This window comes from Odontesthes bonariensis, chromosome 23, assembly GCF_027942865.1.
Source record: "Odontesthes bonariensis isolate fOdoBon6 chromosome 23, fOdoBon6.hap1, whole genome shotgun sequence".
In the NCBI taxonomy this organism is placed as follows: domain Eukaryota; kingdom Metazoa; phylum Chordata; class Actinopteri; order Atheriniformes; family Atherinopsidae; genus Odontesthes; species Odontesthes bonariensis.
Genome location: NC_134528.1, coordinates 536,844 through 563,101, shown reverse-complemented (window position 1 = coordinate 563,101; position 26,258 = coordinate 536,844). Strand labels below are relative to the sequence as shown.

The 26,258-nt window shown below is 46.4% G+C and overlaps 2 protein-coding genes across 4 annotated transcripts in view; one reads left to right on the top strand and one right to left on the bottom strand.

Moving 5' to 3' along the window:
• The first annotated feature begins 10,653 nt into the window (after nucleotides 1–10,653).
• Nucleotides 10,654–19,991, top strand: LOC142374608 (interferon-induced protein with tetratricopeptide repeats 5-like). 3 transcript variants are annotated; one of them, XM_075458369.1, is made up of 10 exons: nucleotides 10,654–10,720; nucleotides 11,760–11,999; nucleotides 12,095–12,284; nucleotides 13,747–13,938; nucleotides 15,963–16,184; nucleotides 16,735–16,882; nucleotides 17,009–17,132; nucleotides 19,269–19,410; nucleotides 19,526–19,573; nucleotides 19,660–19,991. In XM_075458369.1, exons 1-10 carry the CDS (start codon nucleotides 10,716–10,718, stop codon nucleotides 19,849–19,851), a joined length of 1,503 nt encoding a protein of 500 aa, XP_075314484.1. In that variant the 5' UTR covers nucleotides 10,654–10,715; the 3' UTR covers nucleotides 19,852–19,991. The 3 variants fall into 3 exon arrangements, with proteins under 3 accessions (XP_075314484.1, XP_075314485.1, XP_075314486.1); XM_075458370.1 differs by having other exon boundaries at nucleotides 10,667–10,720; nucleotides 11,763–11,999; XM_075458371.1 differs by lacking the exon at nucleotides 10,654–10,720 and adding an exon at nucleotides 11,035–11,498.
• Nucleotides 19,992–22,106: 2,115 nt separating this feature from the next.
• noc3l (NOC3-like DNA replication regulator) overlaps nucleotides 22,107–26,258 on the bottom strand; it is a 20,856-nt gene continuing 16,704 nt past the window's right edge. The window contains exons 19-21 of the mRNA XM_075458364.1: nucleotides 25,070–25,167; nucleotides 23,485–23,569; nucleotides 22,107–23,408 (exon numbers count right to left, since the gene is read on the bottom strand). Coding sequence (XP_075314479.1) covers nucleotides 23,244–23,408; nucleotides 23,485–23,569; nucleotides 25,070–25,167 — 348 coding nt within the window. The 3' untranslated portion in view covers nucleotides 22,107–23,243. The remainder of the gene's footprint in view (nucleotides 23,409–23,484; nucleotides 23,570–25,069; nucleotides 25,168–26,258) is intronic.

The window sequence follows — 26,258 nt, the reverse complement described above, 5'->3', positions numbered from 1 at the left end:
GTACATATCAAGAACTTTACTTGAGCTGCGTAAAAGTATTGTTTCAGATTAGGTAAGGACAGCCCCCCATCTTCTTTTTGTAGCTGGACTGTCTTATACCTGACCCTTGGTCTCTTTCCAGCCCAAATAAATCTGGATCTAAGTTTGTCCCAGTGTCTGAATCGAGCCTCTGGAATCATCTGTGGGATAGATTGGAAAAGGTATAACAGTCTCGGTACCACATTCATTTTGATTACCTCGATTCGTGTTTCAAAGTCCATGTTAAAAGCTGACCACCGTCCAATATCCGTCTTGATATCATTGTTAATGTCATTATAATTTATTTCAAACGTTTTGATGAGATCTTTTGCTAATACCACGCCCAGATATTTAATTGCTTTGGAATTCCATTTAATTCTACATTTTTCCCTAATTTCTCGGCCTGGGGAGTACTTCAGTGTAAGAACTTGTGTTTTTGCTATGTTTAATTTATAGCCTGAATATTTACCATAATCTTCTAATGTTGACATCAGATTAGGAAAGGTCCTATCTGGGTCCTGGAGAGCCACAATGACATCATCAGCAAAGAGCCCTATGCGATGCTCCTGCGCTCCTATATGGATTCCTTTTAAGATGTTACTCTGTCTGATCATTTGCACCAGCGGTTCAATAAAGATAACAAACAAGGTGGGGCTAAGACAACAGCCTTGACGAGTTCCTGTCTGTAGGCTAAATCTGTCAGATAGGTGTCCATTAAGTTTTATTCTCGCTGTGGGTTCTTGGTAGAGGCCTTGAATACACCTTACTAACTGATCTTGAATCCCTAGCTTCCCCATAACCTGATACAGAAACCTCCAATTGACACATTTAAAATTGAAATGGGTCTTTATGATTAGGATCAACACCTTTAACTTTATTTATCCAGGTGGGAGGGGCCTCTTCTACAGGTTCAGCACCTTTAACTTTATTTATCCAGGTGGGAGGGGCCTCTTCTACAGGTTCAGCACCTTTAACTTTATTTATCCAGGTGGGAGGGGCCTCTTCTACAGGTTCTGCACCTTTAACTTTATTTATCCAGGTGTGAGGGGCCTCTTCTACAGGTCCATCAGAACTCTGAGGGCCTCACCTGAATGAACAGGTGAGCCAACACAGCTCAGATCTGTGCTGCTTCCACCACAGCCTGAGGTTTCTGTCACATGCAGCTGCACAGCGACACCTGCTGGTTCCTCAGAATGCTGCGGCCTCGCTTTGATTCACACAGAGGACTCAAAAACACAGACAGGAAACCAAAAGAAACTCAAAAACACGTCAGAGAGACACAAACCACATCAGAACTCTGAACCGGGTCCCATTTGGGCCGGAGGGATTTCCTGCAGTACAGATCCATTAAAAACTGGGTTTATAGATCATCACTGTGGTGGATGCTCTTACCAACACCACATCCAGTGCTGCAAACTGAGATCAGCTGGAGGAGGAAGCCTGCAACATACCACTCTCTCTAAAAGACTGGGGGGGACTTTATTTGTTAAATTTGGCCTTCTTTCCTTAATTTTGTCACTTTAAAATTCACTTATTATTTGTGCTAAGTTAAAGTTAGTTTTGCTTTATTTGTTTTATATCTTGCTGTAGGTAATTTTGTAATTTTTCCCTTTTATTATGCTCCCTCATGTGGCAGATTTAGGTTACTCCGTCCCTATTTAAAGTGTTAGTTCGCCATTTTGCACATTAAGCCCTGTTTTTAGGTAGTCTGGGGTGAATTATAGATGTTCTGATCACAATTTGGACATTTGATGCTGAACGGAGCATTTAGGTATCCACTGCTGCAGCCCCCCCACCTTTGCATTGAGTCAATGACCACTCAAGCAAACAATCATAAAACGGCATTAAAACTTTCGTTTGCAGAGACATGAAACTCACCGTGTGGTCTGTGGTGGACAGCGATACGTTGGCTCGAAAATCACCGCGAAATACGCTTCCAGAGAAGTTATATTACCATTATTGTCCGTCTTCATTGATTTGTATTGGTTTGACTAGTATTACTCCGTGCGCTGTATGTCGCTGGATGTCTTGCTGCTGCTATTCAACGGTGTCCGGAAAAATAGGTCCACCAAATGCTAAAACAACTGTTAGAAGGCACATTTCGCTGCGATTTTCGGGTCAGTTTCGGGTGAATTTCGATAAATAATGGTAATATAACTTCTCTGGAAGCGTATTTCGCGGTGATTTTCGAGCCAACGTATCGCTGTCCACCACAGACCACACGGTGAGTTTCATGTCTCTGCAAACGAAAGTTTAATGCCGTTTTATGATTGTTTGCTTGAGTGGTCATTGACTCAATGCAAAGGTGGGGGGGTTGCAGCAGTGGATACCTAAATGCTCCGTTCAGCACCAAATGTCCAAATTGTGATCAGAACATCTATAATTCACCCCAGACTACCTAAAAACAGGGCTTAATGTGCAAAATGGCGAACTAACCCTTTAAGCAGCCTTTGGTTCTTTGTTTGGACTGACGGTTGATTGGCGTGTCAGAATCCAATAGAAGTAACTCTCATCATTACTTCTATTGGTCAGACATTTCCTCTAAAATATAAATTTTTTTTCCAAACATTCTATTTTAGTGGGTGCAGTGGGCCCAGTCGAACCCTCAGGTCAGCTGATCAGCTGCTCCTGAGGGTTCCTAAAACAAGGCGGAAGCTCAGGGGGGACCGAGCGTTTTCTGTTGCTGCCCCGAGGCTCTGGAATGAGCTGCCGCTGCACATTAGGCACATTAGCCCCTTCCTTTAAACACACCTCTTTTCTCTGGCTTTTACCACCGTCTAGGTTGTTTATTTTATGTGCTCAGTTTTGTTTTATGATGTTTTTATTGTGTTTATTTTAATGTACAGCACTTTGGTAACCTTTGTGTTTATTTAAAATGTGCTTTATAAATAAAATTGATTGATTGAATGGGGTCGTGAGGAGGTTTTCAGACAATATGATAAAAAATGCTCCAGAAAACATCTCATACCCCACCTTTAAGCAAGGTCCCTCACAATCACGAATGAGAATGTGAGCTTGGCTGATGCCGTCTGAGTGCTGGACGGTCTTTTTTCCTCAGGAAGGTTCTCAACTCGGTGAAAAACACGGAAACGTGAGAGCAGCAGCTGCTGTGTCCTGCTCTCTGGCTTGTGTGGAAGGGCTGCAGGAGAAAGCCTCTTCTCTCTAAAAACAACATGGCAGCTAGGGATGGGAATTGATAAGATTTTTACGATTCCGATTCTGCTTAACGATTCGGTTCTTTGTCGGTTCCCTTATCGATTCTCATTTGGAGAAAAAGGACAACAAACCGGTCGATCAGCATCAACTTTGTTTAGTTTAGAAGTAACACGAGTCATGACCTCACAAACCCAACAACGGTGAGGTCCACATTGGTCTATCCTGGCCTGGGTAATTGAACTCTTCCTGCTCTGGTGAAAGGAGAAGCTGGAGGTAGAGGTGAACTGGGGGTAGTACCACCAGCCTCTGGCTCTGAGCCAGTCAGGCTCTGTCTCTCATGATTTCATCTAAATGTAATGCCTGAGAAGGCATTCATTTAACCTTAACCGTTACTAACAGCAGCTTTTACAATCAGGCAAATGGTGCTAACATGATAGGCAGCGTTAGTTAGTTAGCTACCTGCAGTGTTAGCCGAGGACATGCTAACGTTGCTAACGTTGCTAACGTTGCTGGGTTCAGATTCACCAACGTTAGTCCGGAGCGGATCCAAAACGCGACATTCATTCATAGTTATTGCATGTTGGTAGTATTTCCTCCCTTTGGTGAAATATTCACTTTGCAAGTTGCCCTGTTGTCGTCTTTTTTAGGGATGTGGAACCAAACTTTCGAGCGTTTGTACCGCTTGGGCGCCATGTTTACTGTTGGCTGCTGGCTGCGCTGGACTCGCCATGCAACGCTGCGTGGTGACGTCATTCACGCCCGCTGGGATCGATAAGGGAATCGTTTGCAAAAATGGCCAAACGATTCCAAGGAATTGAAACACTGGGAACCGGTTCTCAACAAGAACCGGTTTTCGATTCCCATCCCTATTGGCAGCACAGCTAAGTTTTGCAAAGCTGCATCTGAACAACCCACAAGACTCCTGGAACAATGTCCTTTGGACAGACCGGACCAAAGTGGAGACGTTTGCTCAGAATGCACAGCAGCACGTTTCTTACTGTGCAGAGCCGCTTCACCTGGGATCCGCAGGAGAAACACCTGGAGAACCTGGAGAACCTGGAGAACCTGAGCGCCCGACTCCAGGACCTCCTGAAGCTGGGACAACATGATGCAGCAGCTGGCTCATACAGCTTCCTGCTTACGTCAGGAACAGTTTCAGCTCTGGTCTCTGTTTTCAGCTGTTGATCCAGAGTCAGTTTAAAGCTAACTGCTAAATGCTAACTGCTAACTGCTAACTGCTAACTGCTGTAGCGTTACCGGGTATTTATATACCTATTAAATATAAGGATTTATGAGATGTTCTTACAGTCTCAAATAAACCTTACCTCGAATTCAGGGCACCACCTACCTAGGTTTTGACTTAATTTAAGTTACAGTCAGGTAGGAAAACTGTTCGAAATCTTACGATCCTGGTGTTAAATTAATTAATAATCAATTAATAATCAGTTAATAATCAATTAATAATCAGTCTCATATCTCGCTACTTTCGTGAAGTTCTCGTTTGGTTGGACAGACATTACGTAAAGAAAGCATACGACACAATCTGTGATTATAACATATATATAGATATATGAACTGTTTATTACAATGATATGATCTTAGACATGAACCTTTAAACAAACAGGAGATGCATGGAATATGGGTGATTATATAAAACACTTAGTGAATATAAAATAAAGTATGGGGAATGGAGAGATACTGGATGTATTCAAATAGTTTGGGTTGGCTGACTATTTGACGCTAAATACTGACATTTCGGATTAATTTATCATTCTGTGAAAGCCTCGAGACATCCATCAAACCCACTTTAAGGTGAAAACGGGTCGGTCTTACTGTGCTGAAGTTCTGTTTAGTCGGTTAGGACCATGGTAGCGGCCACGCGGGTCCGAGGGGATTTCTCTTCCGCTCTCTGGGCCTTCCTGGCTGTGGTGGCTGACTTTAGCGGACTTCTCAGTTGCTTCTTTGATGAAGTGAACTTAAGTTCACAGAAAATTAATAAAAGGTTGCTTGGAGTTGGCTTTCTTGGTAGGAAAAGGTGATGATGGCGTGAAACAGCGGAGGTTAGGACGTGCGACGTAGAAGGACAGGGATGGCGAGGGACGAACAAAAACACGTAAAACGTGCATCTTCAGAGTATTTCAATCTGTTTCTTTGTTCGGGTCTTTCTTTCTCGTCTCCGGGGTCTCGCTGGGTTCTGGAGGGTCTCCTCCGGTCGTCCGCTGCATCGTTATCCACACGTCCTTCCGCTCTCTCCTGAGATTATGGGAAAACTCCCAAACTCCGGCGAGCTCTTCTCTTCTGCTTAAACCATCTCTAAAAGTCTCTGAGCAGCTGTTCTCTGCTCAAATCTCCTTCTGAAACTCTGGGTTGGAACTCTTCTGGAACAAGAGGCAAGAAGCAAGAGAGCAGACGCCTGAAGCGAGCCAGCAAACGAGAGAACTAGAGAGAGACAGAGCCAGAGCACAAGAGAGCGTGTGTTTTCCGCGGTTCCGGGTTTTGACTCTCGGAGGCGGGGCTTACACTACTTTTTCAGCCAATGACATGCTTGAACTGTGTGCATGTCTGTGTAAGGTGATCTGTGCTATATGGGGATTTCTGGATGAGACAAAGAAACTCTTATTTCTCCATTACTCTGTCTCATAGAACATTTGTCTCGGTGATTGTGAAAACACCACATCTTGTTAAGATATGCAGATTAAAGATATAACATAGACTTGTAATATAAAGACATCAAAATAACACACATGATAAAGACAATTATGACTTTCAAAATTCAGATGAATATCTATGAAATCGTGACATATGAATAGTGAACCACACAATGTTAATTTTCTGTGTTAACAATGGGGACACTAAACAAATACCAAATAGATACCGAAGGGACATCGTTAGAAGTTACTAGTTGCATATATTGTCCATTTTACTGAGTCCTCTGGGATTTAAATGTTCAACTAATCAACACTGCAGACCACAAGGGGGCAATGTGGTTCCATCAGGCAGGTTGGGCGTTTTCCAACAAGTTTGTTTCTTTGTCAATATTTAAGCCAGAATCGTACAAATTGTCTCTATATGCGTCTTGTGATCAAGCTGGAAACCTGAAAGAAATTGTATACGGTTATCAAACACATTTAATATAGTTTTAAGATTCGACTAAAAGTGAGTCTTATGAAGTCTTCTCAGTTCGTATGTAGCCATCTGGTCTCTTTCTCTGGGGGAGAGGGTGTTAACATGTCAATTCGATTCATGGTGAAGATAAGATAGTGAGGCCTCCAACATCTCCAACAGAAAGGTTCTTTGTTCATTCGAGTTTTCCAATTCTTATGGCAAGTGTCTGTTGCTTATTTTTCACTCCCAAAAAGCTTTTAAGAGGGCAGAAGGTGAACGTAAATTAGGCAGTTTCTGTCTCTTTTTCCTTTGTGGAAAGAAAATGAAGATCTGGTTTATATCCACATACGTAAACATCCCCCACAGGAATGTTGGTTTTGTCAAAGTTTGAAAAACTCTTAATCCACACGGCACTGTGACTGCTACACTGCTAACACCGTGCACACCTGGTCCCTGAAGACGTTTAACCTGCAGTCAGTCCTGCTCCACCGACTCACAGCAGACAGATCTGAGACATGGCTCAGCTTATAGTCGATGTGTGACGGAAACCGTCATGAAACCTTCAGTCCGACCTTCTCATTGTAGATGGAAACATCTGAACTGTGATGATCATCAGAGGGTATTAACCCTAACCCTACCTCATCAGAGGGTATTAACCCTAACCCTACCCCATCAGAGGGTATTAACCCTAACCCTGCCCCATCAGAGGGTATTAACCCTAACCCTGCCCCATCAGAGGGTATTAACCGTACTCTTACCCCATCAGAGGGTATTAACCCTAACCCTGCCCCATCAGAGGGTATTAACCGTACTCTTACCCCATCAGAGGGTATTAACCCTAACCCTAACCCATCAGAGGGTATTAACCGTACTCTTACCCCATCAGAGGGTATTAACCCTAACCCTAACCCATCAGAGGGTATTAACCGTACTCTTACCCCATCAGAGGGTATTAACCCTAACCCTAACCCATCAGAGGGTATTAACCGTACTCTTACCCCATCAGAGGGTATTAACCCTAACCCTACCCCATCAGAGGGTATTAACCGTACTCTTACCCCATCAGAGGGTATTAACCTCAACTCATCAGAGGGTATTAACCCTAACCCAGCAGAGGGTATTAACCCTACCCCTAACCCATCAGAGGGTATTAACCCTAACCCATCAGAGGGTATTAACCCTAACCCAGCAGAGGGTATTAACCCTACCCCTAACCCATCAGAGGGTATTAACCCTGCCCCATCAGAGGGTATTAACCCTACCCCTACCCCAGCAGAGGGTATTAACCCTAACCCAGCAGAGGGTATTAACCCTAACCCATCAGAGGGTATTAACCCTAACTCTTACCCAGCAGAGGGTATTAACCCTAACTCTTACCCAGCAGAGGGTATTAACCCTAACTCTTACCCAGCAGAGGGTATTAACCGTACTCTTACCCCATCAGAGGGTATTAACCTCAACTCATCAGAGGGTATTAACCTTAACCCTAACCCATCAGAGGGTATTAATCCTACCACTAACCCAGCAGAGGGTATTAACCCTACCCCTAACCCATCAGAGGGTATTAACCCTACCCCTACCCCATCAGAGGGTATTAACCGTACCCCTAACCCATCAGAGGGTATTAACCGTACTCTTACCCCATCAGAGGGTATTAACCCTAACCCTAACCCATCAGAGGGTATTAACCGTACTCTTACCCCATCAGAGGGTATTAACCCTAACCCTACCCCATCAGAGGGTATTAACCGTACTCTTACCCCATCAGAGGGTATTAACCTCAACTCATCAGAGGGTATTAACCCTACCCCTAACCCATCAGAGGGTATTAACCCTAACCCATCAGAGGGTATTAACCCTAACCCATCAGAGGGTATTAACCCTAACCCAGCAGAGGGTATTAACCCTAACCCAGCAGAGGGTATTAACCCTAACCCAGCAGAGGGTATTAACCCTACCCCTAACCCAGCAGAGGGTATTAACCCTACCCCTAACCCATCAGAGGGTATTAACCCTGCCCCATCAGAGGGTATTAACCCTACCCCTACCCCAGCAGAGGGTATTAACCCTAACCCAGCAGAGGGTATTAACCCTAACCCATCAGAGGGTATTAACCCTAACTCTTACCCATCAGAGGGTATTAACCCTAACTCTTACCCAGCAGAGGGTATTAACCCTAACTCTTACCCAGCAGAGGGTATTAACCGTACTCTTACCCCATCAGAGGGTATTAACCTCAACTCATCAGAGGGTATTAACCTTAACCCTAACCCATCAGAGGGTATTAACCCTACCCCTAACCCATCAGAGGGTATTAACCCTAACCCTACCCCATCAGAGGGTATTAACCCTACCCCTACCCCATCAGAGGGTATTAACCCTACCCCTAACCCATCAGAGGGTATTAACCCTACCCCTACCCCATCAGAGGGTATTAACCCTAACCCAGCAGAGGGTATTAACCCTAACCCAGCAGAGGGTATTAACCCTAACCCTACCCCATCAGAGGGTATTAACCCTACCCCTAACCCAGCAGAGGGTATTAACCCTGCCCCATCAGAGGGTATTAACCCTACCCCTAACCCAGCAGAGGGTATTAACCCTAACCCAGCAGAGGGTATTAACCCTAACCCAGCAGAGGGTATTAACCCTACCCCTAACCCGGCAGAGGGTAATAACCCTACCCCATCAGAGGGTATTAACCCTACCCCTACCCCATCAGAGGGTATTAACCCTAACCCAGCAGAGGGTATTAACCCTACCCCATCAGAGGGTATTAACCCTAACCCAGCAGAGGGTATTAACCCTACCCCATCAGAGGGTATTAACCCTACCCCTAACCCAGCAGAGGGTATTAACCCTGCCCCATCAGAGGGTATTAACCCTACCCCTAACCCAGCAGAGGGTATTAACCCTACCCCATCAGAGGGTATTAACCCTAACCCTAACCCATCAGAGGGTATTAACCCTACCCCTAACCCATCAGAGGGTATTAACCTTAACCCTGCCCCATCAGAGGGTATTAACCCTAACTCTTACCCAGCAGAGGGTATTAACCCTACCCCTAACCCATCAGAGGGTATTAACCTTAACCCTGCCCCATCAGAGGGTATTAACCCTAACTCTTACCCAGCAGAGGGTATTAACCCTACCCCTAACCCATCAGAGGGTATTAACCCTAACCCATCAGAGGGTATTAACCCTAACCCATCAGAGGGTATTAACCCTAACTCTTACCCAGCAGAGGGTATTAACCCTAACTCTTACCCAGCAGAGGGTATTAACCCTACCCCTAACCCATCAGAGGGTATTAACCCTAACCCATCAGAGGGTATTAACCCTAACTCTTACCCAGCAGAGGGTATTAACCTTAACCCTAACCCATCAGAGGGTATTAACCCTGCCCCATCAGAGGGTATTAACCCTACCCCTACCCCAGAGGGTATTAACCCTAACCCATCAGAGGGTATTAACCCTGCCCCATCAGAGGGTATTAACCCTAACCTTACCCCATCAGAGGGTATTAACCCTACCCCTAACCCAGCAGAGGGTATTAACCCTACCCCTAACCCATCAGAGGGTATTAACCCTAACCCTGCCCCATCAGAGGGTATTAACCCTAACTCTTACCCATCAGAGGGTATTAACCCTAACTCTTACCCCTACCCCAGCAGAGGGTATTAACTCTTACCCATCAGAGGGTATTAACCCTAACTCTTACCCAGCAGAGGGTATTAACCCTAACTCTTACCCATCAGAGGGTATTAACCCTACCCCTAACCCAGCAGAGGGTATTAACCCTAACTCTTACCCAGCAGAGGGTATTAACCCTAACTCTTACCCATCAGAGGGTATTAACCCTAACTCTTACCCCTACCCCAGCACTGACAGCGGTTCGGAGGCAGCAGAGCGTCACGTGACTTCTGGTAAACGCTGATCTCTCCATCCTCGTGTCCGGGCTTGACTCGGCAGGTTTGTTGGGGCAGATTCTGGGATGTGGCGGTGATGTCACCGCTCAGAATGAACACTCCTTCCTCATTCCAGAAAATGAAACCTACAGAAAGTGGTGCTGCCTTCGGGTGCCGCGGGAAACAATCAGCCATGGCTGGAAGCTTGTTTGTCTCAGTGGTTGAAGTTGACTTTACAACATTCAGACGTAACACTTATGATATAAATGTGCTCTATAAATAAATAAATAATAAATAAACTATGACAATGATGAACTGAACACTTTGACTCAGATGTTACTGAGCGCAGAATAATCACCCCGGCTGCTTCTTTGAGATGAATAACTGTCTACCCCGTGTTTCAGAAGTGACATGAAGGCATCACTAGTAGTGATGAGTTCAGTTTCTTTCATTTCTCATCAGTGCTGCACATCACACACATCTGGACAGTTTGTTCCGACCTGCCACAGCCTGCTGGGCACCATCACAATGAGGTGAGTGTTTTCATTTGTTCTGCTGAGGAACAAGCACAGCTGTATATATGTGTGTTGGGCCAGTGTGACCACAGCTGCTTCTCTTTCAACTCTGACAAAGTTTAAAACTGTTCTATTTAGTGAAAGTATTTTATCTGCACTCTTCACTTTTAAATGAATTAATTAATGATTATTTTTAATGGTTTTTTTTAATTATGATTTTTTTTATTATTTTATTTTTAATGATTTTATTGCCTTCTTGTGATTTTATGTAGCTGTAAAGCACTTTGTGTACGAATTGTGCTCTCTAAATAAAATTGCCTTGCCTTTCAGGAAAGCTCTGGACTTTATCTCCCTCTGAGAGTCCTATTGGGGGACAGTTCTTCCTAAAAGTTCCAGTTCTGAACTTTACTTTAGCCCATCTATTTAGACTCATATGAATGCTGTGCAACAGCATTAAGCAAGTTCCTCAGAGAAGACCTTCTGTGATCATACAGGAAATAACCAAACCCAGGTTTCTAAGTAACCATGTCCTGAAAAGCTTTCTCAACACACAGGTTATGCAGAACTCACCAAACATTTCTGAGATCAATGTAATCGTTTCCCGGACCACCTCAGTATCCGCTTTGGTGAAGATGCGAGGCGTGGCAAGGTCAACACACAGCGCAGCTGAGCCGGAAACCCAAACTAGACTGTGAAAAAGAACAAAAAGACTTGACTTAGCTGGGCTTAACTTACTGTGACGGGTAGGATCTGGCAAAGTGAACCAGGAAACCCGGAAACTAAGTACTGAGTGATGGTGAGTGAGTGCAGCTGAGGGGAAAAACTCAGGTGGCATGAAAGGTGATGGCAGAGCAGCAGAAACTGTGGGAAAACATGGCTAAAATAAAAAATGGATCTGGACTAGAAAACTAAGGCGTGAGAAAAAACTAAAACATGGCTAAACTAAATACTGGATCTGGACTAGAAAACTAAAACATGGCTAAACTAAATACTGGATCTGGACTAGAAAACTAAAACATGGCTAAACTAAATACTAAGTTATCGTTCTCTGTTGCAGCAGCAACACAGATGAGGATCTTCTTCACAGCAGGCTGCAGCAGCTGCAGAGTCACTTCACCTGGGATCTGAAAATGGAAGACTGGGAGCTGGACGACCTCGGCTGGCAGCTGCAGCAGGACATGGAGGGACAGCAGGGACAGCAGGGACAGCTGGGACAGCAGGGACAGCTGGGACAGCAGGGACAGCTGGGACAGCCAGGCGCGGTGGCCCAATCCTACAGCTTCCTGGCTTATGTCAGGTACACGACACCTTAATGAGCATTTCTTTCACTCAGAGCAGAGGTTCTGCTCAGACGCCTTCAGAACCTGAGCATCCTCACCCGTCTGTCCTCAGGTATCTTCAGGATAAGCCAGAGGAGGCGCTGTCCCTTCTCAACCAATCAGAGCAGAAGCTGAAGGAGTGTTACGGCGAGGACAGCGAGCGGCGGCTCATCGTGACCTACGGAGACCTGGCCTGGCTGAAATACCACACTGGGGACCACACAGAGTCCCAGAGCTACTGCCAGAGAGTCCAGGACATACTGGTGGGTACACAGTCCGAGGGAGAGCTAGCCTAGCTTAGCATCCACACACAGTCCCAGAGCTACTGCCAGAGAGTCCAGGACATACTGGTGGGTACACAGTCCGAGGGAGAGCTAGCCTAGCTTAGCATCCACACACAGTCCGAGGAAGAGCTAGCCTAGCTTAGCATCCACACACAGTCCCAGAGCTACTGCCAGAGAGTCCAGGACATACTGGTGGGTACACAGTCCGAGGGAGAGCTAGCCTAGCTTAGCATCCACACACAGTCCGAGGAAGAGCTAGCCTAGCTTAGCATCCACACACAGTCCGAGGAAGAGCTAGCCTTGCTTAGCATCCACACAGAGTCCCAGAGCTACTGCCAGAGAGTCCAGGATATACTGGTGGGTACACAATCCGAGGGAGAGCTAGCCTAGCTTAGCATCCACACACAGTCCGAGGAAGAGATAGCCTTGCTTAGCATCCACACAGAGTCCCAGAGCTACTGCCAGAGAGTCCAGGATATACTGGTGGGTACACAATCCGAGGGAGAGCTAGCCTAGCTTAGCATCCACACACAGTCCGAGGAAGAGCTAAGCTTAGCATCCATACGCAGTCCGAGGAAGAGCTAGCCTAGCTTAGCATCCACACAGAGTCCCAGAGCTACTGCCAGAGAGTCCAGGACATACTGGTGGGTACACAGTCCGAGGGAGAGCTATCCTAGCTTAGCATAAATACACAGTCCGAGGGAGAGCTAGCCTAGCTTAGCATCCACACACAGTCCGAGGAAGAGCTAGCCTAGCTTAGCATCCACACACAGTCCGAGGAAGAGCTAGCCTTGCTTAGCATCCACACAGAGTCCCAGAGCTACTGCCAGAGAGTCCAGGATACACTGGTGGGTACACAATCCGAGGGAGAGCTAGCCTAGCTTAGCATCCACACACAGTCCGAGGAAGAGATAGCCTTGCTTAGCATCCACACAGAGTCCCAGAGCTACTGCCAGAGAGTCCAGGATATACTGGTGGGTACACAATCCGAGGGAGAGCTAGCCTAGCTTAGCATCCACACACAGTCCGAGGAAGAGCTAAGCTTAGCATCCATACGCAGTCCAAGGAAGAGCTAGCCTAGCTTAGCATCCACACAGAGTCCCAGAGCTACTGCCAGAGAGTCCAGGATATGCTGGTGGGTACACAGTCCGAGGGAGAGCTATCCTAGCTTAGCATAAATACACAGTCCGAGGGAGAGCTAGCCTAGCTTAGCATCCACACACAGTCTGAGGAAGAGCTAGCCTAGCTTAGCATCCACACACAGTCCGAGGAAGAGCTAGCCTAGCTTAGTATCCACACACAGTCCGAGGAAGAGCTAGCCTAGCTTAGCATCCACACACTGTCCGAGAAAGAGCTAGCCTAGCTTAGCATCCACACACAGTCCAGTTTTTAAATGTGCTATATGGATAAACTTGACTCGTTAGTGTCCGATTCTCCGCAGGCGAAGCATCCCGCGGATTCCTCCGCTGTGCTCCACCCGGAGGTGTACGGAGAGAAGGCCTGGACCTTTCTCAAGTTCTCCAAGTCCTACTACCCCAAAGCCATCGAGTGTTTCCGCAGAGCTTTGGAGCTGCAGCCTGATGACTGCGAGTTCAACAACGGCTACGCTATCGCCCTCTATCGTACAGAACCGGTACTGTCCATCAGCCGATTGTTCAGATTTACCCGTTTGATCAACATCTGCTGCCTCATACCCCGCCGAACAGGTCCAACCAAAGAACTGAGGCTTTATCACACCAGCCTCCCATTAGAATAAAGCTGCATTCACCATTTCACCATCACATCTACCAAACTGTCAGATGTACAGGTGCTGGTCAACGAATTAGAATAATTTGAAATAGTGCAATCAATAAATTCTTTGAATGCATTTTTCGTGCAGAAAGCAAATCAGGTGTTCACCGCACCTGTCCTACTCGTTAGACTAATCACAGAACTCGTTACCTGTAAAAAATTTGCTCAGCTGATCTTTCCAAAAGGCCCATTTAGGCCATTTAACTGTGACACTGTTGTTTTATTGAATTAGAATAATGGAGAAACCGTTTCATTGAATTAGAATAATTTTTATTATAATTAGAATCATCACTTTCTCAGTATTTTGTGGCTGCCCCCTTGGCTTGTATGACTGCCTGAAGTCTCCGCGGCATCGATTTGACCAGCTTGTCGCAAGTTTCCGCACTCACAGCTTCCCAGGCAGTGGCGATGTTCTGCTTCAGTTGGTCCAGCGTAGTAGGCTTTCTGTCGCGAATTTTCCGCTTGACGATGGCCCAAAGGTTTTCAATGACATTGAGGTCAGGCGAGTTGGCCGGCCATGCCAAAACTTCAAGCTGTTTTTTAGTGAACCAATCTTTGGTCGACTTTGCCGCATGAGGAACAGTTCGGCGAAGAAGACTTCATATTTCAACAGGATCTTGCACCGGCTCATGCGGCAAAGTCGACCAAAGATTGGTTCACTAAAAAACAGCTTGAAGTTTTGGCATGGCCGGCCAACTCGCCTGACCTCAATGTCATTGAAAACCTTTGGGCCATCGTCAAGCGGAAAATTCGCGACAGAAAGCCTACTACGCTGGACCAACTGAAGCAGAACATCGCCACTGCCTGGGAAGCTGTGAGTGCGGAAACTTGCGACAAGCTGGTCAAATCGATGCTGCGGAGACTTCAGGCAGTCATACAAGCCAAGGGGGCAGCCACAAAATACTGAGAAAGTGATGATTCTAATTATAATAAAAATTATTCTAATTCAATGAAACGGTTTCTCCATTATTCTAATTCAATAAAACAACAGTGTCACAGTTAAATGGCCTAAATGGGCCTTTTGGAAAGATCAGCTGAGCAAATTTTTTACAGGTAACGAGTTCTGTGATTAGTCTAACGAGTAGGACAGGTGCGGTGAACACCTGATTTGCTTTCTGCACGAAAAATGCATTCAAAGAATTTATTGATTGCACTATTTCAAATTATTCTAATTCGTTGACCAGCACCTGTACATCCCTGATTATACTGTCAAATTTATATCCCTACCTCCAGCTTCTCCTTTCACCAGAGCAGGAAGAGTTAAATTACCCAGGCCAGGATAGACCAATGTGGACCTCACCGTTGTTGGGTTTGTGAGGTCATGACTCGTGTTACTTCTAAACTAAACAAAGTTGATGCCAAGCGACCGGTTTGTTTCCAAATGAGAATCGATAAGGGAACCGATAAAGAAACGAATCGTTCAGCAGAATCAAAAATGGAATTGGAATCGTAAAAATCTTATCAGTTCTCATCCCTAGCTCAGACACCTTCAGAACCTGAGCATCCTCACCTGTCTGTCCTCGGGTATCTTCAGGATAAGCCAGAGCTTAGCCTAGCTTAGCATCCACACACAGTCCGAGGAAGAGCTAGCCTAGCTTAACATCCACACGCAGTCCGAGGAATAGCTAGCCTAGCTTAGCATCCACACACAGTCCGAGGAAGAGCTAGCCTAGCTTAGCATCCACACACAGTCCGAGGAAGAGCTAGCCTAGCTTAGCATCCACACACAGTCCGAGGAAGAGCTAGCCTAGCTTAGCATCCACACACAGTCCGAGGAAGAGCTAGCCTAGCTTAGCATAAGGGATTTATTCAAGATTTGGTGCTGATGCGTAACATTCAGAAAACTAACAGAGGTCTGATCTGCAGTATGTTTTGGAGCTGTGCGACGAAGAGTCCCCGGCCATCAAACAGCTTCGTCGAGCCCTGGAAATCAGCCCTGACGATGGCGTCCTGATGTCTATGCTGGCTCTGAAACTGCTCTACTACCAAAAATACAGCGAGGCTGACGGGCTGGTGGAGAGAGCTCTGGAGATCGGACCTGATGACACCCAGATCCTCCGAAATGTAGCCATTTACCTTCGCAAAAAGGTGAGTGAGTCTGGTTCTGATGGGTGAGTCTGGTTCTGATGGGTGAGTCTGGTTCTGATGGTGGTTCTGGTTCTGATGGGTGAGTCTGGTTCTGATGGGTGAGTCTGGTTCTGATGGGTGGTTCTGGTTCTGATGGTTGAGTCTGGTTCTGATGTTGGTTCTGGTTCTGATGGGTGAGTCTGGTTCTGATGGGTGAGTCTGGTTCTGATGGTTGAGTCTGGTTCTGATGGTGGTTCTGGTTCTGATGGGTGAGTCTGGTTCTGATGGTGGTTCTGGTTCTGATGGGTGAGTCTGGTTCTGATGGTGGTTCTGGTTCTGATGGGTGAGTCTGGTTCTGATGGTTGAGTCTGGTTCTGATGGGTGAGTCTGGTTCTGATGGTGGTTCTGGTTCTGATGGGTGAGTCTGGTTCTGATGGTTGAGTCTGGTTCTGATGGGTGAGTCTGGTTCTGATGGTGGTTCTGGTTCTGATGGGTGAGTCTGGTTCTGATGGGTGAGTCTGGTTCTGATGGGTGGTTCTGGTTCTGATGGGTGGTTCTGGTTCTGTTCCAGGATCAGCTGGATGAGAGCGTTGAGCTGCTGCAGAAGGTGCTGCAGAACAACCAATCAGCTTTAATCCACCACCAGTTAGCGCTGTGCTACAACAGGAAGAAGAAGAACTTGTATCTCCAGAGAACCCGGGATCGAAGAGCAGAGAGAGGTTCTGAACGTGTTCCACTGATCTGTGGTTCTGAACGTGTTCCACTGATCTGTGGTTCTGCTTTATGTGTCAATCCTTCAGAGAGACCTTAAAGCTGCCCACTGAGCTCCTGATTCTTTCCTTTAGAGCTGCATCACTGGAGGCGTCTCAGCATCCAGCACCTGGAGGAGGCCGTCAGCCTGAACAACACTTTGACCCACGCCAAGACTCTGCTGGCTCTGCTGTACGCTGAGGAATATGACCTGGAGAGGTGATCCTGTTAGCTAACTTTGGGTGGTGGTACTGTTATTGGTTTAGTACACAAACTGCGGATGTCTGAAAATTACAAGAAGCATCACGTAAAGTAGAACGCTACAAGTAGGTTAGCAGTCAAGTTAGATGTGTATTACCTCCTGGTAATACTAACCCTAACCCTTACCCTAATCCTTCTTTTTTTTATTTATTAGGACATTATCAGTAGACCCAAAATCAGTGTCACAGGAGAAGGAATTACAATATCCATTTCTTTTTCATACACACACAAAACAAAAACAAAACAAAAGAAACCCCATCCACCCTCCCCTCCCCCATTGGTCTGTACTTATAGTTTTACCCAAGCAAACCTAAGCATTTTATAGTCTATATAATGTGCTCTAATCTATGGCTAGTACTTTACAAGTCTAGCTAAAAATTACGGGTTGGAAACTGCAGATACTTTGTCAAAATAAAAGAGGAAAGGCCGCCATGTAGTGGAAAAATTCTCAACTGATCCTCTTAAAGAAAATTAGATTTTTTTCCAGTTTTAAGAATAACATCACATCCTCTATCCAGGTATGCAGTCCTGGAGCAATTGGTGACTTCCAATGTAGGAGGATATGTCTACGGGCAATTAGAGAGGCGAATGATAGTACATTACATTTTTGTGCACTGAACGTAGGGTAGTTCAGAGGCACCCCAAAAATAGCAATAAATGGACAAGGTTTTATATCAGTCTCTAAAACTTCAGACATGATTTTAAAAAAAATTCTTCCAAAAACCTGTCAGCTTTGAACAGGTCCAAAAAGTGTGGGCAAGATGTGATGGAACAAAGGTACATCTATTACAGGCCTCACTAGTACCAGGAAAATATTTTGCCAATTTGGCTTTGCTTAAGTGCATCCTATGAACCACCTTTAACTGTATTAGGTTAAGACGGGCACCTGATGTAGAATAATTCACATGTAGTTTGGCTTTATCCCACCATTCGTCCTGAAACTGAACTTCCAGTTCGGCCTCCCATTCACATTTGATTTTGTCAAGAGGAGAGGGGTTTAATTTCAGAATAAAAGTATATAATTTGGATGTTAGTCCCACTTGCATAAATGGCTTATCAAGAATATGTGGTGATGATGCCTCCTGAGGCAGATGTGGAAATGTAGTACAATGGTCCTTAACAAAACTCAGAAGTTGAAGATATCGAAAGAAATGGTTTTGGGGGAGATCAAATTTCTCTGACAAGGATTTGAAATCTGCAAACACACCATTGAGGAATAAGTCTCTAAATGATCTGACACCTTTATAACTCCAGAATGCAAATGCAGAGTCAAGCTTTGAGGGCATAAAGTAGTGATTATTGCATAACGGTCCAAAGAGGGCAAAATTATATCATTTGAAGTGTTTTCTAAACTGTGTCCATATTTTCAATGTTGACAAGACCACTGGATTAGAGGTATAATTTCTTGTTGGGATAGGCAAGGATGAACATGTCAAGGCAACAAGAGAAGTCATGTGACAAGGAAGAGACTCCATTTTACACCAATCTAAACCTCCCTCATATCTCCAGCTCAGTATTTTATGTATATTTGCTGCCCAGTAATAGAAACCCTTACCCTAATCCTACCTTTAACCCCAACCCTACCATAACCCTAACCCTAAATGTGTATTACCTCCTAGTAATCCTAATCCTAACCCTTACCCTAACCCTTACCTTAACCCTAACCCTCTTCTGGAGAGGGGGGCAGTGCTGAAAGACCTCTTCTATCTTAGAACAGGTCTCTTCCATGAACTGCCACTTTATGGTGGCGGAGGGTTTGAGCACCCGAGGGATTCCAGGAGCTTTGTTGGGAGGCACAGTTTGCCCCTGATTCTGTCTCCTAAGGTACACAGTTACCTTTCCCAGACTCCAGGTTAGAGATACTGGGGCCTCAGTATCTCCATGGTGACATTTTCCATTGGAAAAACATGGAAACTGGTTCGAGTAGAAGCAAAGTCAGACTGAAGTGTCTGTACCTGAGAAATAAAACACGGACTGTTGATGCTAAAATTACAACCAAAAATAAAAGCAAAACAACCAGGCAACATGAGACTAAATGTCTGCAGATGCAGAGAGTAACCACACGCAGTCTCAGGTGCTCCGTTGTGTCTCTAGAGCTCAGCAGCTGTTCGATGATGTGCTGGAGAAGTTGGACGAGGAGTTCTGGAGCGTCCGTCAGTTCATCTGTCGCAGCTACGCCGAGTTCTGCCAGTACCACACCTCTCAGATAGGGCTCGCCATCACCTACTACAAAAAGGTACGGCCCGGTGTGGGTGTCTGCGGCCCACAGGAGTCCATCAGTGCACTGATGCCAGGCCCCAGGCCTCCACAATCCTCTGACTCAGTTCCCGCTCCTGTGTTGTGTCCAACAGGCTCTGCAGTTCAGCAACGACACATCCGAGAAGAGGCACTGTCAGAAGGTCCGCCGGCTCCTGCTTCTCTGTAAAGACGTCATGTAAAATGTAAAGAAAAAAAAAAAAGGTAATTCTACCATGTTGCTCCACAGAAACTGAAGCAGATAGCAGAACGCCGGCTGGGCAGGAACCGAAGAGACGCCACTGCCTACGGCATTCTGGGAGCTGTGGCCAAAGCTGACGGCGATCTGAGGAGGGCGGCGGAGTTTTACCAGAAAGCTGTGGAAGGAGACCGAGGCAACGAGGAGTATCTGTCGGCCCTCTGTGAGCTGCAGCTGCAGTGATTCCTCAGGAGGACCACAGCTCCGGCTTTCCTCTCCTAAAACAGTCCGCTGTTATTCACATCAAGTTAGCTTGACTAATGGATTGTATATTTAATTACTTTGAAGCAATCATAAATAAATATATACATTATTCCCTTTAACCCTTTGTGCGGTCTTGACATTCTGTTTACTCCCTTTGTCCTATGGGTCAAAAATGACCGAAAGAACAAGATCCTACCCTCACCTGTGGTCACGAGCTGTGGGTAGGGACCGAAAGAACGAGATCCTACCCTCACCTGTGGTCACGAGCTGTGGGTAGGGACCGAAAGAACGAGATCCTACCCTCACCTGTGGTCACGAGCTGTGGGTAGGGACCGAAAGAACGAGATCCTACCCTCACCTATGGTCACGAGCTGTGGGTAGGGACCGAAAGAACGAGTTCCTACCCTCACCTATGGTCACGAGCTGTGGGTAGGGACCGAAAGAACGAGATCCTACCCTCACCTGTGGTCACGAGCTGTGGGTAGGGACCGAAAGAACGAGATCCTACCCTCACCTATGGTCACGAGCTGTGGGTAGGGACCGAAAGAACGAGTTCCTACCCTCACCTATGGTCACGAGCTGTGGGTAGGGACCGAAAGAACGAGATCCTACCCTCACCTGTGGTCACGAGCTGTGGGTAGGGACCGAAAGAACGAGATCCTACCCTCACCTGTGGTCACGAGCTGTGGGTAGGGACCGAAAGAACGAGATCCTACCCTCACCTATGGTCACGAGCTGTGGGTAGTGACCGAAAGAACGAGATCGCGAATACAAGCGGCCGAAATGAGTTTCCTCCGCAGGGTGTCTGGGCTCTCCCTTAGAGACAGGGTGAGAAGCTCGGTCATCCGGGAGGGGCTCGGAGTAGAACCGCTGCTCCTCCGCATCGAGAGGAGTCAGATGAGGTGGCTCGGGCATCTGGTTAGGATGCCTCCTGGGGCATCTGGTTAGGATGCCTCCTGGGGCATCTGGTTGGGATGCCTCCTGGGGCATCTGGTTAGGATGCCTCCTGGGGCATCTGGTTAGGATGCCTCCTGGGGCATCTGGTTAGGATGCCTCCTGGGGCATCTGGTTAGGACGCCTCCTGGGGCATCTGGTTAGGATGCCTCCTGGGGCATCTGGTTAGGATGCCTCCTGGGGCATCTGGTTAGGATGCCTCCTGGGGCATCTGGTTAGGACGCCTCCTGGGGCATCTGGTTAGGACGCCTCCTGGGGCATCTGGTTAGGACGCCTCCTGGGGCATCTGGTTAGGATGCCTCCTGGGGCATCTGGTTAGGATGCCTCCTGGGGCATCTGGTTAGGATGCCTCCTGGACGCCTCCCTGGTGAGGTGTTCCGGGCCCGTCCCACTGGGAGGAGGCCCCGGGGAAGACCCAGGACACGTTGGAGAGACTATGTTTCTTGGCTGGCCTGGGAACGCCTCGGGGTCCCCCCAGAAGAGCTGGAGGAAGTGGCCGGGGACAGGGACGCCTGGGTCTCTCTGATCAGGCTGCTGCCCCCGCGACCCGACCCCCGGAGAAGATGATGGATGGTATCAGCATTCAGTGTGACCAACAGACAGTAAATTCATACTTGGATTTTAAATGATCAGAGGACATCTTAATTCAGACAACTTAATTTAGCTTGACCAATGTGCAGAAATTTCCCATATATTCATACCAGAGGTTTTCTGCTCACCTTCTGTTCGGGCGCCTGGAATTGTCTGAAAAAAGGTCCCCCTGGATCCCCTCCAGCAGTCCTCCCTCGGACAGGTCTCTAAGTCAGCCACATCAGGTCACGCCACCAAATTGTTAGATCGATTCTTTCGATGGCAGCTCAACAACAAGCCGGAGGAATCTCAAGTAAAATAAAGTGTTTATTGGAAGTCACATGTCAAAGCATCTCAGCGCTGGGCTCAGTGGAACAGAGCTCCCGCGGGAAATCCGTCAGACTGAGCCTCGATTTCCGGGTATCATCTGCATTTATAGCCTCATAGGTCGGACTCACACTCGACCGAGTATGATTGGACATGAGTAGGTTCAACATGCTTCGTCATATTCTCTGGATCAGCCAAAACAATGTGTGTGTGTGAATCTGCCCAGGCTTTCCCAATTGTTTTGTCTTAGGTCATCATGGAAAAGTAGAGACTATTTCATTTATAATGTCTAAGAACAAAGCCAATTTTAAAAAACCTTTCTAACCCAACAGATGAGGCTGAAACTTTAGATATAAATACAGAACAAAGACAAATATCCCAAATGTGTTGAACTGTGCCTTTAATGAGCCTCCGTAAACAGTTTCAGGCTAATTTAGTTACAGATAAACACAACCGGCAATAAACAACAACAAGAAATGAGTTCTTAAAACAAACGTTTGGATGAGAAAACAAAAGCTTCACAGAGTCGTCCTGGAACACTTCGCTGAGTGTGTGTTACTGTGAGTGTGTGTTACTGTGAGTGTGTGTGTGTGTTACTGTGTGTGTGTGTGTGTGTTACTGTGTGTGTGTGTGTGTGTTACTGTGTGTGTGTGTGTGTGTTACTGTGTGTGTGTGAGTGTGTTACTGTAAGTGTGTGTGTGTGTGTGTGTGTTACTGTGTGTGTGTGTGTGTTACTGTGTGTGTGTGTAAGTGTGTGTGTTACTGTGTGTGTGTGTGTGTGTGTGTTACTGTGTGTGTGTGTAAGTGTGTGTGTTACTGTGTGTGTGTGTGTGTAAGTGTGTGTGTGTTACTGTGTGTGTGTGTGTGTGTTACTGTGTGTGTGTGTGTGTGTGTGTGTGTGTTACTGTAAGTGTGTGTGTTACTGTGTGTGTGTGTGTGTGTGTTACTGTAAGTGTGTGTGTTACTGTGTGTGTGTGTGTGTGTGTGTGTGTGTGTGTAAGTGTGTGTGTGTTACTGTGTGTGTGTGTTACTGTGTGTGTGTGTGTGTGTGTGTGTGTGTGTGTGTGTAAGTGTGTGTGTGTTACTGTGTGTGTGTGTGTGTGTGTGTGTGTGTTACTGTAAGTGTGTGTGTTACTGTGTGTGTGTGTGTGTGTTACTGTAAGTGTGTGTGTGTGTGTGTGTGTGTGTGTGTGTGTGTGTGTGTGTGTGTGTGTGTGTGTAAGTGTGTGTGTGTTACTGTAAGTGTGTGTGTGTGTGTGTGTGTGTGTGTGTGTGTGTGTGTGTGTGTGTAAGTGTGTGTGTGTTACTGTGTGTGTGTGTGTGTGTGTGTGTGTGTGTGTGTGTTACTGTAAGTGTGTGTGTTACTGTGTGTGTGTGTTAGTGTTACTGTAAGTGTGTGTGTGTGTGTGTGTGTGTGTCAGCATGCATTATCCGGGTTATTATCTGATGGTGATGAAGCAGCACAGCTGACGTCCTCAGAGGATCTCACAGGGCAGCGTCTGAAGCAGACCGAAGCCTCCTCATTCACACGCTTCCTCTGGGTCACTGTGTGTGTGTGTGTTACTGTGTGTGTGTGCGCACGCTGCACTAAAGTCCAGATGTGCGTCCTCAGCGGCGGTCCGGATACTCTGGACTTGTCTCTGCAGCTCGGCGTCCAGCAGCGCCGCTCCGACCACAAACTGATCCTGAACCACAGAATGAAAGCTGTGACGGTCCAAATAACACATCCATAACATAACAGAGTGCGTTTCATTTCCTCACCTTCTTCCTGGAACCGGGCGGTGCCACGGGGGGGTTAAAGGTCATGTTTTTCACACTGTAGTCTTCAAACAGCTCCAGCGGTGACCTGCACAGGTGATGGGAGCTTTTAAAGGAGCATCACACGCTTTTAAAGGAGCATCACACGCTTTTAAAGGAGCATCACACGCTTTTAAAGGAGCATCACACGCTTTTAAAGGAGCATTACACGCTTTTAAAGGAGCATTACACGCTTTTAAAGGAGCATCACACGCTTTTAAAGGAGCATCACACGCTTTTAAAGGAGCATCACACGCTTTTAAAGGAGCATTACACGCTTTTAAAGGAGCATCACACGCTTTTAAAGGAGCATCACACGCTTTTAAAGGAGCATTACACGCTTTTAAAGGAGCATTACACGCTTTTAAAGGAACATCACACGCTTTTAAAGGAGCATCACAAGCTTTTAAAGGAGCATTACACGCTTTTAAAGGAGCATTACACGCTTTTAAAGGAGCATCACACGCTTTTAAAGGAGCATTACACGCTTTTAAAGGAGCATCACACGCTTTTAAAGGAGCATTACACGCTTTTAAAGGAGCATCACACGCTTTTAAAGGAGCATTACACGCTTTTAAAGGAGCATCACACGCTTTTAAAGGAGCATCACACGCTTTTAAAGGAGCATTACACGCTTTTAAAGGAGCATCACACGCTTTTAAAGGAGCATCACAAGCTTTTAAAGGAGCATTACAAGCTTTTAAAGGAGCATCACAAGCTTTTAAAGGAGCATCACACGCTTTTAAAGGAGCATCACAAGCTTTTAAAGGAGCATCACACGCTTTTAAAGGAGCATCACACGCTTTTAAAGGAGCATTACGAGCTTTAAAAAAATAATAATAATTCAATGGAAAAAAATTCAACTTAAAGAAATTCAGTGGAAAAAGAACCAGACTCAACATCCGGGTAAACAGGGAGAAGCAATCGATCCCTGTCTCAATTCATCCAATGGCAGCCAATCAGGTTACGCTCCATTGGACAGATCATCTCAATAGATATTAATATTACTCAATTTTATTCACACAAATGGCAAATAAAGTAAACTCACTCACCGAAGCAGCATCACCTGTTGGTGGACATGGCTGATCTGTGAGACAGGGATCCATTGCTTCTCCCTGTTTACCCAGATGTTGTCTGGTTCTTTTTCCACTGAATTTTTAGATGTTGAATTTTTTTCCACTGATTTTTGTTTTTAGAAATTGCTTTTTTTTTTACACTGTTGGTTTTTCAAATTCAAAGTTTGATTTTGATGCTGTAAAAATTCAATATTAGAAATTCGTATTCAAACTGAATGCACAGAAAAACTTCCACTGACTGTTACTTTCTATAGCAAACAGCACACTGTGCACTGTTCCTTTAAGGAGGCGGAGCTTATAGCAAACAGCACACTGTGCACTGTTCCTTTAAGGAGGCGGAGCTTATAGCAAACAGCACACTGTGCACTGTTCCTTTAAGGAGGCGGAGCTCCTTTAAGGCAGCGGAGCTCCTTTAAGGAGGCGGAGCTTCTTTAAGGAGGCGGAGCTCCTTTAAGGAGGCGGAGCTTCTGTACCTGCGGCTCAGATCCACACTGAGCGCTGCTGAGCCGTCGCTGGGAGCTCCCTGACGGAGGTGGGCTGCAAACCGCCGCACGGTGGGATGGAAATGTCTCTGTGAACACACACAGAGGAGCTGACACGTGTGTGTGTGTGTGTGTGTGTACCTGCAGAGTGTGTGTGTGTGTACCTGCAGAGTGTATGTGTGTGTGTGTGTGTGTGTGTGTGTACCTGCAGAGTGTGTGTGTGTGTGTGTGTGTGTACCTGCAGAGTGTGTCTGTGTGTGTGTGTGTGTGTGTGTACCTGCAGAGTGTGTGTGTGTGTACCTGCAGAGTGTGTCTGTGTGTGTGTGTGTGTGTGTGTGTGTGTGTACCTGCAGAGTGTGTGTGTGTACCTGCAGAGTGTGTGTGTGTACCTGCAGAGTGTGTGTGTGTACCTGCAGAGTGTGTGTGTGTACCTGCAGAGTGTGTGTGTGTACCTGCAGAGTGTGTGTGTGTGTGTACCTGCAGAGTGTGTGTGTGTGTGTACCTGCAGAGTGTGTGTGTGTGTACCTGCAGAGTGTGTGTGTGTACCTGCAGAGTGTGTGTGTGTGTGTACCTGCAGAGTGTGTCTGTGTGTGTGTGTGTGTGTGTGTACCTGCAGAGTGTGTGTGTGTGTGTGTGTGTATGTACCTGCAGAGTGTGTGTGTGTATCTGCAGAGTGTGTGTGTATGTACCTGCAGAGTGTGTGTGTGTATCTGCAGAGTGTGTGTGTGTACCTGCAGAGTGTGTGTGTGTACCTGCAGAGAGTGTGTGTGTACCTGCAGAGTGTGTGTGTGTGTACCTGCAGAGAGTGTGTGTCTATCTGCAGAGTGTGTGTGTGTGTGTGTGTGTGTGTGTGTGTGTGTACCTGTAGAGTGTGTGTGTGTATTTGCAGAGTGTGTGTGTGTGTGTGTGTGTGTATCTGCAGAGTGTGTGTGTGTGTGTGTGTGTGTATCTGCAGAGTGTGTGTGTATCTGCAGAGTGTGTGTGTGTGTGTGTGTATCTGCAGAGTGTGTGTGTGTATCTGCAGAGTGTGTGTGTGTGTGTGTGTACCTGCAGAGTGTGTGTGTGTATCTGCAGAGTGTGTGTGTACCTGCAGAGTGTGTGTGTGTATCTGCAGTGTGTGTGTGTATCTGCAGAGTGTGTGTGTACCTGCAGATTGTGTGTGTGTATCTGCAGTGTGTGT

Bases quoted from the DNA above. Each gene is read 5' to 3' on its own strand.
- LOC142374608 (XM_075458369.1), top strand. The intron at 13,939-15,962 runs GTACTGTCCATC...TCTGATCTGCAG, and splicing joins CCCTCTATCGTACAGAACCG to TATGTTTTGGAGCTGTGCGA. The intron at 17,133-19,268 runs GTGATCCTGTTA...TTGTGTCTCTAG, and splicing joins GAGGAATATGACCTGGAGAG to AGCTCAGCAGCTGTTCGATG.